Source organism: Thamnophis elegans, chromosome 16 (assembly GCF_009769535.1).
Source record: "Thamnophis elegans isolate rThaEle1 chromosome 16, rThaEle1.pri, whole genome shotgun sequence".
NCBI lineage: Eukaryota > Metazoa > Chordata > Lepidosauria > Squamata > Colubridae > Thamnophis > Thamnophis elegans.
In genome coordinates this window covers 35,172,932-35,186,618 of record NC_045556.1, presented here as the reverse complement: position 1 = coordinate 35,186,618, position 13,687 = coordinate 35,172,932, and the positions used below count along the sequence as shown (strand labels likewise).

At 48.1% G+C, this 13,687-nt stretch overlaps 1 protein-coding gene across 2 annotated transcripts in view; it reads left to right on the top strand.

Moving 5' to 3' along the window:
- MAPKAP1 (MAPK associated protein 1) overlaps positions 1 to 9,853 on the top strand; it is a 127,132-nt gene extending 117,279 nt beyond the window's left edge. For both annotated transcript variants that reach the window (XM_032233326.1, XM_032233325.1), the window contains exons 11-12: positions 8,568 to 8,665; positions 9,640 to 9,853. In XM_032233326.1, the coding sequence (XP_032089217.1) occupies positions 8,568 to 8,665; positions 9,640 to 9,768 (227 nt within the window). In that variant the 3' untranslated portion in view covers positions 9,769 to 9,853. The remainder of the gene's footprint in view (positions 1 to 8,567; positions 8,666 to 9,639) is intronic.
- Positions 9,854 to 13,687: the final 3,834 nt, after the last annotated feature.

The following is a 13,687-nucleotide window of genomic DNA, read 5'->3' as shown; positions in this document are numbered from 1 at the left end:
AATATATTTTGTCGTCCCCCTGGTTTTATCTCTTGTAACACCACCGTCCTCCCTCTCGTCTTTTCCGCTGTACGCAGCCAAAAAGTGTCACAAACGGATGGCTGTGCCATTCCAACCCCCCCCCCCCCCAGACACACCTTGTGCTCTTTTGTTAAAAACCAGGCGCCTTCTCTCAAGGTATGAAGTCACCAGGATGAAAATCAACTCGTTTCCTTAGCCTGCCGGCTGCATGAGCTAGACAAGAAAAGGGTTTTGCAAATCTTTTCTTTTTTTCCAAATTAGGGCATTCCTGAACGTAATAAACCAGCCATCTATCAAATCAAGACCATTGCATTCTTTCACCCAGGGCTGCCTCCTCCTCCTCCTCCTCCTCTGTTGGAACTCGGCACCATATAAGCATGGAAGCAGAGAGATGCTTACTACCCCCACCCTGTTGTGGCCCGCCAGGCTCCAGCAAAGCTGGCAGCAGATTCGGACAGTGAGGAGGTTGGGGAGGAAGATGGGCCAGTCCTGGAGTCTGGGGAAGGCTCTGATGAGGGCTCTGATGTCGGAGGCAGAGAGGGGCCCAGGGCCGTCTGACAGTTATCAGCTGCCTTCGGAGTCAGACATCAGTGAGGCAGAAGAACAGCTGGAGCCTGTACCCAGTGTGCGCATGTGCAGAGTGGCCAGACAAAGGGAACAGCTAAAGAACAGGGATCGACTTGGGAGTAAGGCCACAGGTGGATGATGAAGGGCCCCTCCCAGGAAATAAAAGAGAAGTGAAGGGGAAGTGGAGTTTGTAGGAGACCATTAGCTTCATTGATTCGTGACTCTCCGAGACTCCTTGCCAAGTTTTGCAGAGATCGTCCTGGCAGCTCTCCAAGCCAGAGAAGGTCTGTGACTGTAAATCCTCCCTTGAAAGACTTTGCTGGATGGGAATGAGCAGAATTCACAGTACATTAATAATAGGTTTTTTTTGTCGGAGTTGGCTTCATGCTCTTGGGAAGCCTCGGTCAGAACAATTTTGCACCAGATAAGACTCAGTGGAATTCAAGAGGAATTAAACCATTTGTGGAAACGCAATGATTCTAAGCAGCTGCTAACGTGCTTAACTCCACCCTCCCAGCTCTGCCTTCTCTCCTCCGACAGAATCACTTTGGCAAAACTGCTTACGGACAGCCAGAGTATCCCTGTTCAAATCTCTGCACCCGCCTCCTCGTCGAAGGGCGTCTTTTAAATCAGCCTCTGCTTTGACTCCCCCCTCTCCAAAGATTTTGCCGATTCGTGATGGTGTGGGGGGGGGGGGAGCCTCTTGTTGTTAAGATTTAAGCCTTCATAAAACCAGCTGCCATTTGTATAGCCCCCAGAAAGAGGCCCCTTTGTCTCAATTAAGAACACATAAGGCAAAGTCTTAAGGAAGCCACATAATAAGCTTAATGTGATTATATCCCCGGGCAAAGCATAATTTAAAGGAAATCTGATTCTCTTAATATCTCGTTAGCATTATTGGTGGGGGAGGGGGAAATAAAAACAGTTCCAAATATTCCTGTCCACATTAGAACTGGCCCAAAAAGGGTTGGGTCAACCCCATTAAGCATCATATCTTCTTGGCTGAAACTTCAAACGAATCATGTAATGGGGAGGGGGTGGGGGGCTTGAGGCTAATTTTCTTTGATGAACGCCCAAACTTTTAGCGTTCCGGAGCTGGTCTGTTTTTGATCGAAGCCAACGTTGTCCTCCGAAACGTGACACCCCATCAAAACACAAGAGAGAGTTCTGTTATGACATCACATCAGGCCTCTCTCTAGATCGGCTCCCCCCCCCTGCGTGTGCCTGCCAGATGTGCAGAGGTTGCAACATCTGGGAGGCTCTCAGGCCAGGCATGATTTCATTTCTGTGATTTCTCCAGAATGGGTACACGCCACTCAACAACCCTGGTCCCTCCACCCCCCCGCCCGACCCCAGGTAGCATGTAGCATCCGAGAAATTTTTCTTTTTTATCTTTCTCCCATCCTACCTAAGTGTTAAAATGCTAAACCTATAAACGAGCAGAGTTATGGGGGAAAGTTTGACCGGCAGTCCTCCTGGGTAGTTGAGTCTTCTCCCTCTCTCCCTTCCTCCTCCTCACTTTTCATCTTCCTGTTTTCCTCTTCTTCCTCTTGCTTTTTCCTTCTACTCCTCCTCCACCTCTTCATCTTCTTCCTTCTACTTCTTTCCCCCCCCTTCCTTTTTTCTTCCTCCACGTTCCTTTTCTTCCTCTTTCCTCCTTTTTCCTTCTTTTCTTCCTCCGCCTCCTCATCCATCCTTTTTCCCTTCCTTCTTTTCCTCCTTCTTTCTTGCTCCTCTTCCTCCTCCTCCTGTTTGTTTCCTCCATTTTCCTCTTCCCTCCTCCTTCTTTTTCCTCCTCTGTCTTCTTCCTCCTCCATCTTTTTTCCCTTCTTCCTCCTGTTTCCTTCCTCCGTTTTGTTCTTCTTCCTCTTCTTCTTTTTCCTCCTCCTCCTTTTCTTCCTCTTCCTCATTCTCTTCATCTTCTTCCTCCATCTTTTTCCCTTCCTCTTCCTCCTCCTCCTGTTTCCTTCCCCCATTTTCCTCTTCCTTTTTCCTCCTCCTTCTCCTTTTCTTCCTCTTCCTCCTACTCTTTATCTTCTTCCTCCACCTTTTTTCCCTTCCTCCTCTCTTCTCCTGTTTCCTTCCTCCATTTTGTTCTTCTTCCTCTTCTTCTTTTTCCTTCTCCTTTTCTTCCTCTTCCTCCTTCTCTGTCTTCCTCCTTACTCTTCCTCCTCCCCCTGTTTCCTTCCTCCGTTTTCTCTCCTTTTCCTCCTCCTCCTCCGCATCTTCTTCCTCCTCCATCTTTTTTCCCTTCCTCCTCCTCCTCCTCCTCCCACGCCAACCCCCTTCCCTCAGTCCTTTTAATTGCCCGCCTGGTGGCTCCTGGGTGCCGAGGCTTCCTCCCCGATTCCCATTCCATTGTTGTGCCGGGGCTTAACAGAATGTTAACCTGGTAATAGGCAGAGGGCTTTCCCATTATGAGCCTTGCTATCGAGCGGTTCTGCATGGCTAGTTAAGGAGGAGAGCCAGAAGATTAATGAAAGCTGCCTAAAGCCAGAGGATGAAGGAGCCACTCTTTCCCCCGAAGAAGGAGGCATATTAGTGCCGAAGCAGAGGGCTGCTTGCTTCCCCCCCCCATATTCCCCCTACACACACTCACACAGACACAAACACACACACAGAGTTACTCACTTTCCCTCTGCCCTGCAACCTTTGAACCTCCCTTCGCTTCCAGAGCTGCCAACAAAACCGACAGTTTGATAGATGCGACTTCATGGATCACTCTTCTTTCCCATTGAATTCGCCCTGGAAAAAAAGAAAGAAGGAAAAAAGCTACACACACACACACACACACACACATACACCAAGAATTTCTCCAGCTCGGTTCAGGCTGGGGTTTGCGATATAACCTCACAAAAGCCCCCTCCGATGGGGATTTGTTTGCTTTTGGGCTGATGACACACTCAAGTCCGCATGCTTTACTCCTGGGTTGTCGTCCCCACCGAGCGGGGATTGTGATCGGACCGACCGAGTTAAGAGATCGGAGCAGAGGGGCTTAGGAACGCGGTACCATCGTGACGATGTGCCGAATTTGTGTGCCGCCCGGCACTTAATAAGAATTCTGGGTGACTCACAACAAACCCATTAAAAATGATAATGATAAAGAAAAAAGTCACAATCTGTTGTGTTCCTCTAAGAGAAGAGAATATTTGTAGTTCAGGGTTGAATTGCGGGCTCCTTGGTGCCCTTCTGAGCTGGACTATTTTCTTTCATTACCAAAGTAGATAAAATTGTAAGTGTTAGAAGGGAGTGGGGTTTGAGGAGGAGGAAGAGGAAGAAGGAGGAGGAGGAGGAGGAAGGAGGAGGAGAGGAAGAGGAAGTGGAAGGAAGAAGAAGAGAGGAGGAGGAGGAAGAAGAAAAAGATGAAGAAGGGAGAAGAGAGGAGGAGGAGGAGAAAAAGAAGAAGAAGAAGAAAACGAGGAGAAGAAAGAAGAAGATGAAGAAGGAAGAAGAAGAGAGGAGTAGGAAGAAGAAGACGAAGAAGGAAGAAGAAGAGAAGGAGGAGAAGAAGAAGAACAAGAAAAAACAAGGAGGAGAAAGAAGAACAAGAAAAAACAAGGAGGAGAAAGAAGATGAAGAAGGAAGAAGACGAAGGAAGAAGAGAGAAGAAGAAGAAGAAGAAGAAGAAGAATATAAAACGTTGCAAATAGTAAAAAAGAAGAACTTTTGTAAAATATAAACTGTTACAAGTAGTAGAAGATTAGAAAAAGTATGAAGAGGAGGAGAAGAAGGGAAGGAGAGGATTGTGGGGTCCTTGGTGCTCTCTGAACATTTCATTACCCAACTAGGGAACATCATCAGTGTTAGTAGGGAACGGGGATTTCTCTCTTTTTAAAGAGATTAAACTCCAGCTGATTGTTTCCACTCCCACTCCTCGGGATAAAATGCTCTCCTGCCAGTATCTACCACCCTCACTGCAAGCTCTTGTTGAAAGGGGGAGAAGAACCCCACCATGTTGCAAAGGGGCCCCCGAGGCAGCTTATATCCTTAGAAAGCACGTCCTTCATTTAAGATCACAAACTGGGCTTATGAGACCTTGATGCCAGTCACTGCATTCCTCTTTCTCTTATCCCAGCGATTACCAGTGAGGGTACTCCCCCCTCCCCAATAGGTACGGCCTGGGTTTGAGAAGGAAATGTGTTTTTTCCTTATTTACTTTATTACAGTGATTTATATCCTGCCATTTCTCCTGGAAAGAAAGAAAAAAACCCGCTTTCCAGTTAGCTGGGGCCCGTCTTACAAAATCTATAAACAGATGGCCTTAACCTTTGGCAAATCAGGTTAACAGTCTGGAGGAGTTGAGAAAGTGGGGGGGGGGGAGAGAGAGAGGGAGAGATTACGAGGCTTGTCCGTAACCTTCCATAAAACGGGAAGTGAGCAGGCCCTCGAAACTAAACAATCCCAATGTGGGAGAAATAAAAATAAGAAATAACCCTGTCTGTTCGCCCGTCCCATTTGACTTCTGCTGGTTTCTAAACTCTCTTTTTCCCCATCTGTAAAATGGGAGCATTTATAGGATTGACTTGGCCCAACTGGTTATACAAATCGCCCTCCTTCTGATAATTCCCCATTTGATGTCTTGATTGATAACCTCTCCGAAGTAGATTAGTAGTAGTAAGAAGTAAGTTCCCCTCGCAAATATGTACTAGTCGTTCCCTACTCCAGGGGGCAGTGTTCATCTCTGTTTCAAAGGCGGAGAGCCAACAGTATCCGAAGATGCCTCCGGGGTCATGTGGCTGGCTTGACTCAATGCCGAAGGCGCACAGAACGCTGTTCCCTTCCCACAAAAGGTGGTTCCTATTTTTCTACTTGCATTTTTTACCTGCTTTCGAACTGCTAGGTTGGCAGAAGCTGGGACAAGTCACGGGAGCTCACTTCGTTACGCGACGGTTGGGATTCGAACCGCCAAACTGCCAACCCTTTCTGATTGACAAGCTCAGCGTCTTAGCCACTGAGCCACCGTGTCCCTTCCGAAGTAGATTAGTAATAGGTAAAATAGCAAAATCAATCATTAGTTGCATAAGAAATGGCCAAGGGATTGATCCTTGCTTTGCACTCGGGGATCGGAGGCCAAAACATACGAAGAACTGGGTATGTTTAGTCTGATGAAAAGAAGGACTAGGGGAGACATGATAGCAGTCTTCCGATATCTCAGGGGCTGCCCCAAAGAAGAGGGGGTCAAGCTGTTCTCCAAAGCACCTGGAGGCAGGACAAGAAGCAATGGGTGGAAACTAATCAAGGAGAGAAGCAACTGAGAACTAAGGAGAAATTTCCTGACAGTGAGAACAATTAGCCAATGGAACAGCTTGCCTCCAGAAGTTGTGAATGCTCCAACACTGGATATTTTTTAAGAAGATGTTGGATAACCAATTATCTGAAGTGGTGTAGGGTTTCCTGCCTAAGCAGGGGGTTGGGCTAGAAGACCTCTAAGTCCCCTTCCAACTCTGCCATTCTGATATTATTCCATCCGTTTGAAAGCCCTGATGTCATCCAAGACGTCTCTTTCCTGTCAAAAGCGGCTTTCGACAAGGGTCCTCTTCTCTCCGTCCCTTCTTCGCTCGCCCCCCCTCCCCCTCCGCCCATTTAATTACGCTGCCCAATTAAAACCTCCTTGCCATGTTCGGATTCTTCTCGGACTTGAGTGGGTCTGACATTTACAAGGCTCGCCTCTCAGGCAAGACAATGGGGTGATTGATGAGGTGCAGACGCTGGAGAAGGATGGCGAGGATGGCGAGCGAGCCAGCGACAACGGTGGGAAGGAGGCTGAGTGCGATTTGGTTTATTTATTATCTCTTCCAAAACACGAGGGGAAGCGGGGTGCTTATGGAGCGATGTGGCTTGTGAACGGACAAGATCAGTAGCGGGGTTTTTTTGGTGGGGCAGGTCTCGGCCCCTGTCTTGTATTCGAGACCTCTAATGTCACAAAAAAATAGATACCTTGGAAAAGCTCTCATTAAGAATTCAGAACAGAATAGAATAGAATAGAATAGAATAGAATAGAATAAAGTGGAATGGAGGAATGGAATGGAAGAGAAGACAAGACAAGAGAAGAAAGTGGAATGGAAAAATTAGAATAGTAGAATAGAATAGAATAGAATAGAATAGAATAGAATAATAGAGTTGGAAGGGACCTTGGAGGTCTGACCCCCTGCCTAGGCAGGAATCCCTACACCACTTCAGACAAATGGTTATCCAACATCTTCTTCAAAACTTCCAGTGTTGGAGCATTCACAACTTCTGGAGGCAAGTTGTTCCACCGATTAATTGTTCTTACTGTCAGGGAATTCCTCCTCAGTTCTAAGTTGCTTCTCTCCTGGATTAGTTTCCACCCATTGCTTCATGTCCTCAGGTTCCTTGGAGAATAGTTTGACTCCCTCTATCCTGCTATCCTGTCTCCCCTGGTCCTTCTTTTCATTCAACTAGTCCTACCCAATGTCTTTCAGTTCAAAACAAGGCTCCTGAAATTGCTAGAATCCCAAACCAAGCCCATTTATTGGCTCGCTTCGTTTAAGGACGGCCACCCGTGCTTCCCCGTCTCAAACACAACGGCGGCTGCATGCATGGCAAATCTCATTGGCTTTGTAAGCTTTTATTTTCCGATTTGGCTTAAACGTGTAAATAATCTTGCGTAAACCAACCACGGCAAAGCCCGCTCTTCTCGGTGCGCCGGAGACCACCCACCGCTCCCTCCCGACAGGTGTGAACGCACATGGCTAGCGCGATGTGTCGCGCATGATGGATTGAACCCACAGCCCCCCCCCCCCCGTTAACTCTCTGCGCCATAAGCGTTATTGACATCCCTGATTCGGTAACGGCCTCCGAAAAAGGGCTGACTCTTACAAAAAGCTAAAAACAAAGATTTGAAATAAAGTTCCTCCTTCTGCTTCTGTCAGCTGCGGCTCCGAGTGGGAAAGAGATAAATCACCAGGTTTTCCGAAGGCTCGGAAGAGGGTCAGCTGTCAAAAGCCAGACAGTGGCGCCCTCTTAACGGCCTGGCTGGAAGGGAAGCGTGGGTCAGGGCCTGGTCTCTGACACAAACCTCTTCCGACCGAGGCTTCCCCTAAAAGCAGAGTCCAGGTCCAGAGAAAACCCCTTTTATTAGACAAATGGGAATTCCTCCCATTCACATTCAGGCAAAGGCCTGGCAAAGAGTCTTTCAAAGGAGTATTTACAACCACAGACCTCATCTCGCTTGGAAAGCTGCCATGTCAATTTTTTCCCCAATGAGGTGCTGTGCAAGGAAAGACTTGGCAGGAAAAGTGGTTAAAATGCCTCTTTGTAGACACAAAAGACTTACGGTATACAACTTTTTGCTAACCTCATTGTTTTTCTTCCTTGTCTTCCTCCTCCTCCTCCTCCTCCTCTTCTTTTTCTCCTCGGCTTCCTCCTCCTCCCTCTTCATCCTCTTCTCCTTCTCTTCTACTTCTTCTTTTTCTCCTCCTCCCTCTCTTCTTTTCACCTCCTCCTCCTCCTCCTTTTTCTTCCTCGTCTCCTCCTCCTCTTCTCCTTCTCCTCTCATTTTTCTCCTCCTCCTTCCTCTTCTCCTCTACTTCTTCTTTTTCTCTTCCTCCTCTTCTTTTTCTCCTCGTTCTCCTCTTTCTTCTTCCTCCTCATCTCCTCCTCTTCTCCTCCTCTATTTCTTCTTTTTCTCCTCCTTCTCCTCTTTCTTCTTCCTCCTCATCTCCTTCTCCTCTCCTTCTTTTTCTCCTCCTCCTTCCTCCTCTTCTCTACTTTTTTCTCCTCCTCTTTTTCTCCTCCTCCTCTTTCTTCTTCCTCATCTCCTTCTCCTCGTCTACTTCTTTTTTTTCTTCCCCTCCTCCTTCCTCCTCCTCTTCTCCTCTTCTTCTTTTTCTCCTTGTCCTTGTCCTCCTACTTCTTCCTCTTCTTTTCTTCTTCTTCTTCTCCTCTTCTCCACCTCCTCCTCTCCCTCTTCTCCTTCTTTTTCTCCTCCTCCTCTTCCCCTTCCTAATCCCCGGCAGGTCATGCAATATTTAAGCTCACCTATCTCAGCAACCACGATTACAAGCATCTCTACTTTGAGTCCGATGCTGCCACCGTCAACGAGATCGTGCTGAAGGTGAGGCCGAGGGGAGGCGGGAGGTGGGCGTGGGGTGCCCCGCTTTCAACCCCCTTTGACCCAGTCATTGTCAGGTGGCTTAACCAATAGGGTAGAAAATAGGGGTCCTTCCGGGGGTTGCCAGCCTCGTTTTCCCAGCCTCCCCCCGGTCGAAAAATTGAATGGAATGTGCTACTACTATCTTTATGGCTATTTTATTTTATTTTATTTTATTGAGTGACAGATTTTATGTGCCATTTTTCAGTCCTTAACTCCTTGTTTCCTTATTCTCTCTGCCTTTTCTTTGCCCTCCTTTTCTTTCTTTCTTTCTTGCCTTTCTTTCTTCCTTCTTGTTCTCTTTCCTTTTTCTCTCCTCTCTCTCTCCTCTCCCTCTTTCCCTTTCTTTCTTCCTCTTTCTTTCTCTTTATCTCCTTCCTCCCTCCCTCGTCTTTCCCTCTCTTTTTTCTGTCTCTTGCTCTTTCTTTCTCTCCCTTTTTCTGTCTTTCTTTTCTTTCCCTCTTTTGTCTTTCTCTGTCTCTTTCTCTTTTCTTTTCTCTTTCCTTTTTATCTTTCTCTTTCTGTCTTTCTCGTTCTCTCTTCCTTCTTTTCTTTCTTTCTCTTTCCTTTCTCCTTTTTTTCTCTTTCTTTTTCTTTGTCTCCTTCTCTCTCTTCTTTCTTTTCTTCCTTTCTCTTTCTCGTTTTCTTTCCTTTTTCTTTCTTTCCCTTTTTCTCTTTCCTTTTTTCTTTCCTTGTCTTTCTCTTTCTTTCCTTTCTCTTTCTTTTTTCTCTTTCTTCCTCTGTCTCTTTCTCTCTTCTTTTCTTCCTTTCTCTTTCTCTCTTTCTTTCCTTTTTCTCTCTCTCTCTTTTTCTCTCTGATTCCTCTTTTCTTCCTTTCTCTCTCTTTCTCTCTTTCCTTCTTTCCTTTCTTGTCTTTCTCTCTCTCTCTCTCTCTCTCTCTCTCTCTCTCTCTCCCACTCCCACTCAACTTCTTCCAGATGAACTACATCCTGGAATCCCGGGCCAGCACAGCCCGAGCGGATTACCTGGCCCAGAAGCAAAGGAAACTGAGCCGCCGGACCAGTTTCAGCTTCCAGAAGGAGAAGAAAACGACGGGGCAGCAATGAAGGCTGGGATGGCCTGGAGCCGACTGCAGGGACCCTGTCCGCTCCCAGGGCTGAGCAGGGGATGCCCTCACTCGCCTGGGACCTGGGAGACAAGGTTTCCGGCGTTGCGGTGGCTGCCCATCGCGAACCGCCGCGGCGAATGTTCTTTTTAGAGGTCAAGCATGAGAAGGCCAAGGCTGCTGGCCAGGCGGGTCGTCCTCGGATGGAAACCAAGAGCCATATCAACCCGGAAGGAGAACGGGCTGCTTTCCGAGGCCTCCAGGAAGGGGCCCCGTCTAGGCGGGACGTCGCCATTGAATTTCTTTTCTCTTTTTTTTTTTCTTTTTGAGTTTTTTTTTTTTCTTCCCCCCTTTTTCTTTTCTAGAATTCTTTCCTCTCCAGAGTCCGGTGAGGAAGCTGCCGCAGGTTGGCTAGGCACCTTCGACAAAGAGCCCAGACAGAGGGCTCAACCCTGAAGGGGACGGGGGGGGGGGGCAGGGGCTCCTCGCCTTCTCCGACACAAACAGCCCACCCCACCCTCTCCCCCAGGGTGATCGCTGGTGGTGAAGCGATCCAATTTCTTTTAGGAGGAGGGGGAAATGGGAGGGGGGGGAGATAAAACCCCTCCAGCACCAAGCCAACTTGTAGTACAAATGTACCCCTCCCCCCTTTTTACTACTAATAAATTCCTTATACTCTTTCTCAAGGTTTATGGCAAGGTTTGATTCTTTCTGTTAAGCGGACGTTACGTTCTCTGTATGGATTCGGCCGGGTCTCTGGAAGGTTCAGAGCTGGGGAGGGGGGAGAAGAAGAGGAAGGGTCTTGGAGTGGAGTGGAGTGGAATGGAATAGAATAGAATAGAATATGGAATGAATGGAATGGAATAGAATATGGGATAAGGCCACACTTAGAATACGGCATCCAGTTTTGGTCGCCACGATGTAGAAAAGACGTGGAGACTCTAGGAAGAGTGCAGAGAAGAGCAACAAAGAGGATTAGGGGACTGGAGGCTAAAACATATGAAGAACAGTTGCAGGAACTGGATAGGTCTAGTTTAATGAAAAGACTAGGACTAGGGGAGACAGGATAGCAGTCTTCCAATATCTCAGGGGCTGCCACAAAGAAGAGGGAGTCAAACTATTTTCCAAAGTGCCTACAGGCAGGACAAGAAGCAATGGGTGGAAATTAATCAAGGAGAGAAGCAACCTAGAACTGAGGATAAATTTTCTGACAGTAAGAACAATCAACCAGTGGGACAACCTGCCTCCAGAAGTTGCGAATGCTCCAACACTGGAAGTTTTTAAGAAGATGTTGGGATAGCCATTTGTCTGAAGTGGTGTAGGGTTTCCTGCCTAGGCAGAGGGTTGGACTAGAAGACCTCCAAGGTCCCTTCCAACTCTGCTATTCTATTCTATTCTAAATAAATGGGGAGAGTGGGACAGGGACGGAAGGCACGCTGGTGCGCTTATGCACGCCCCCTTTACGGACCTCTTTAGGAATGGAGTGAGGTCCATGGTGGACAGTTTGAGGTCGAAGCTGTGGGGGTTTGAGGATGTAACAATGGAGTCAGGTAGAGCATTCCAGGCGTTGACCACTCTGTGGCTGAAGTCGTATTTTCTGCAATCGAGTTTGGAGCGGTTTACCTTGAGTTTGTATCTATTGTTTGCCTGAGTATCATTGCTGTTGAAGCTGAAGAAGTCGTTGACAGGTAGGACGTTGTAGCAGACAATTTTGTGTACTATGCTTAGGTCAGATTGAAGACGGCATAGTTTTAGGTTGTCCAAGCCCAGAATTTTGAGCCTGGTGGCGTAAGGGATTCTGTTGTGAGCAGAGGAGCGGAGGACTCTTCTCATGAAATACCCCTGGAGATACTTCTTGCCCTGCCTCCTGAGTTGTTCTGTCCCCCGTCTGGTGTCAGCTTTGATGTTCTCCAATCGCCGTCTTCTTTGGCCCCCTGGTTTCCTCCTACGCCCAACTCTTCTAAATATAATTGCTTCCTCCAGCTAATTCCCCTGCGTGGCACCACCACAGTAAGCAAGACGCAGTTCCGTTATTTTTGCCTTCTAGTGACGTGCCTGTTGCTAACTTAATCATAGGCATTTGATGTGGGCTCGTGCTGCAGAGCTGCACGTCTTCCCACCCTCCCCTCCCCTTAAAAGTCCTCGCGCTCTCCTCCCTTGGACGGTCAGCCCACACGCGTGTCACACGGCGTGCAGGAAGCTTCTCACCCATGTCCTTTGAGGTGGGGGGACACCCGTCATCCTTTTCCCACAGCGAGGGGTTTCTGGGAAAGCCCCGTTGAGTCTCCGATGATTAGAAACCCTGGGTGATTGTCGGGAGGACGCCATTGTCTACATGGTAACGAAGCAATTATTAATGAGCAGCCGGACGGATGTCATTAATTCCAGCTTTTAAGGATCACAGCATAAGGCGCGTTAAATGCTGAAATGCAGGCGGATGTGAACGCGTGATTTATAAACGGGGAGAGGATGCAGCTGAGATGGGGTGGATCTGGGCCAGGCAAAACGGTTTTGAGGACACCGTTTTCTCGTGGGGGGGTGGAGAGGAGAGGGGGACACAGCTCTGATTGGGCGACGCGAACGTGGCAAATAAACGTGGCTTTAATTTTTCTTTCTTCCATCCGTTTAAGTAGTAGGATTGTTCACAAATGAACGATTCTCTCAGGGAATCGACCCAATCCGCATTTTTTTCCTCCAATTTTCCCCGCGACAACCACCCAGGGAGGTAGATTGAGAGAGAGAGAGAGAGACCAGGTGGCTTTTGTGACTAAGGTGGGACTAGAACTCACGGTCTCCTGCTGATTCACCCAAAGCCATGCAGCCAGCCTTCACGTCTAAGGCAAGACTATAGCAATAGCAATAGCAGTTAGACTTATATACCGCTTCATAGGGCTTTCAGCCCTCTCTAAGCAGTTTACAGAGTCAGCATATCACTCCCACAGTCTGGGACCTCATTTCACCCACCTCGGAAGGATGGAAGGCTGAGTCAACCTTGAGCCGGTGAGATTAGAACCGCCAAACTGCAGATAGTCAGCTGAAGTGGCCTGCAATACTGCACCCTAACCACTGCGCCACCTCGGCTCTAGAACTCACCATCTCCTAGTGATTCCCCCAAAGTCATACAGCCAGCCTTTATGCCTAAAGCAAGACTAGAAGTCTCCATCGCCTGGGGATTGGCCCAAAGACATCCAACCAGCTTTAGGGCCTAAGGAAGAACTAGAACCATCTCCTGGTGATTGGCCCAAAGCCACCCAGCTGGCTCTGGACTCACTCTCTCCTGGTTCCTCAAACATCTGCATAACCTGCTAGAGTTTGACACAGTGGCCATAGCGTATTCGTTGTTTGGCGGGGACTTTTCGTTACGTTATGTGGGTTTTTTTTTAAAGAGGTGGTAAGAATTAAGGGATTGTCTAGATATTAAGGGGATGCTGTTCCTTTCAGATGGATCCAGAAGAAGACCTTAATTCACTCTACTGCTTTTGTGGTGTAAGGCAGGGGTCGGCAACCTTAAACACTCATAGAGCCACAAAGGTCCTAACCGGAAGCCCCCCACTCAATTCTGGAGACAACTGGAAGTCTGGTTCCCCCACCATAGAGTCTCCTCCTAGTGCGACATCCTTTTTGCTGACTGGAAGTCCGGTTCCCCCACCATGGAGTCTCCTCCTAGTGCGGCATCCTTTTTGCTGACTGGAAATCTGGTTCCCCCACCATAGAGTCTCCTCCTAGCACGGCATCCTTTTTCCTCTACCTGCCCTAACCGAAAGCCTTATCCATTGTGGAGCTGACCAGAAAACCCGCTCCTTGCCATAGGGTCTCCTCCTGGTGCGCTGTGCTCCCCCCCCCCATCACCAAACCGGAAGCTCCATTCAAAATTGCAGCACTGACCGGCGACAGGGAGCCACAGCAGAGGGATGAAAGAG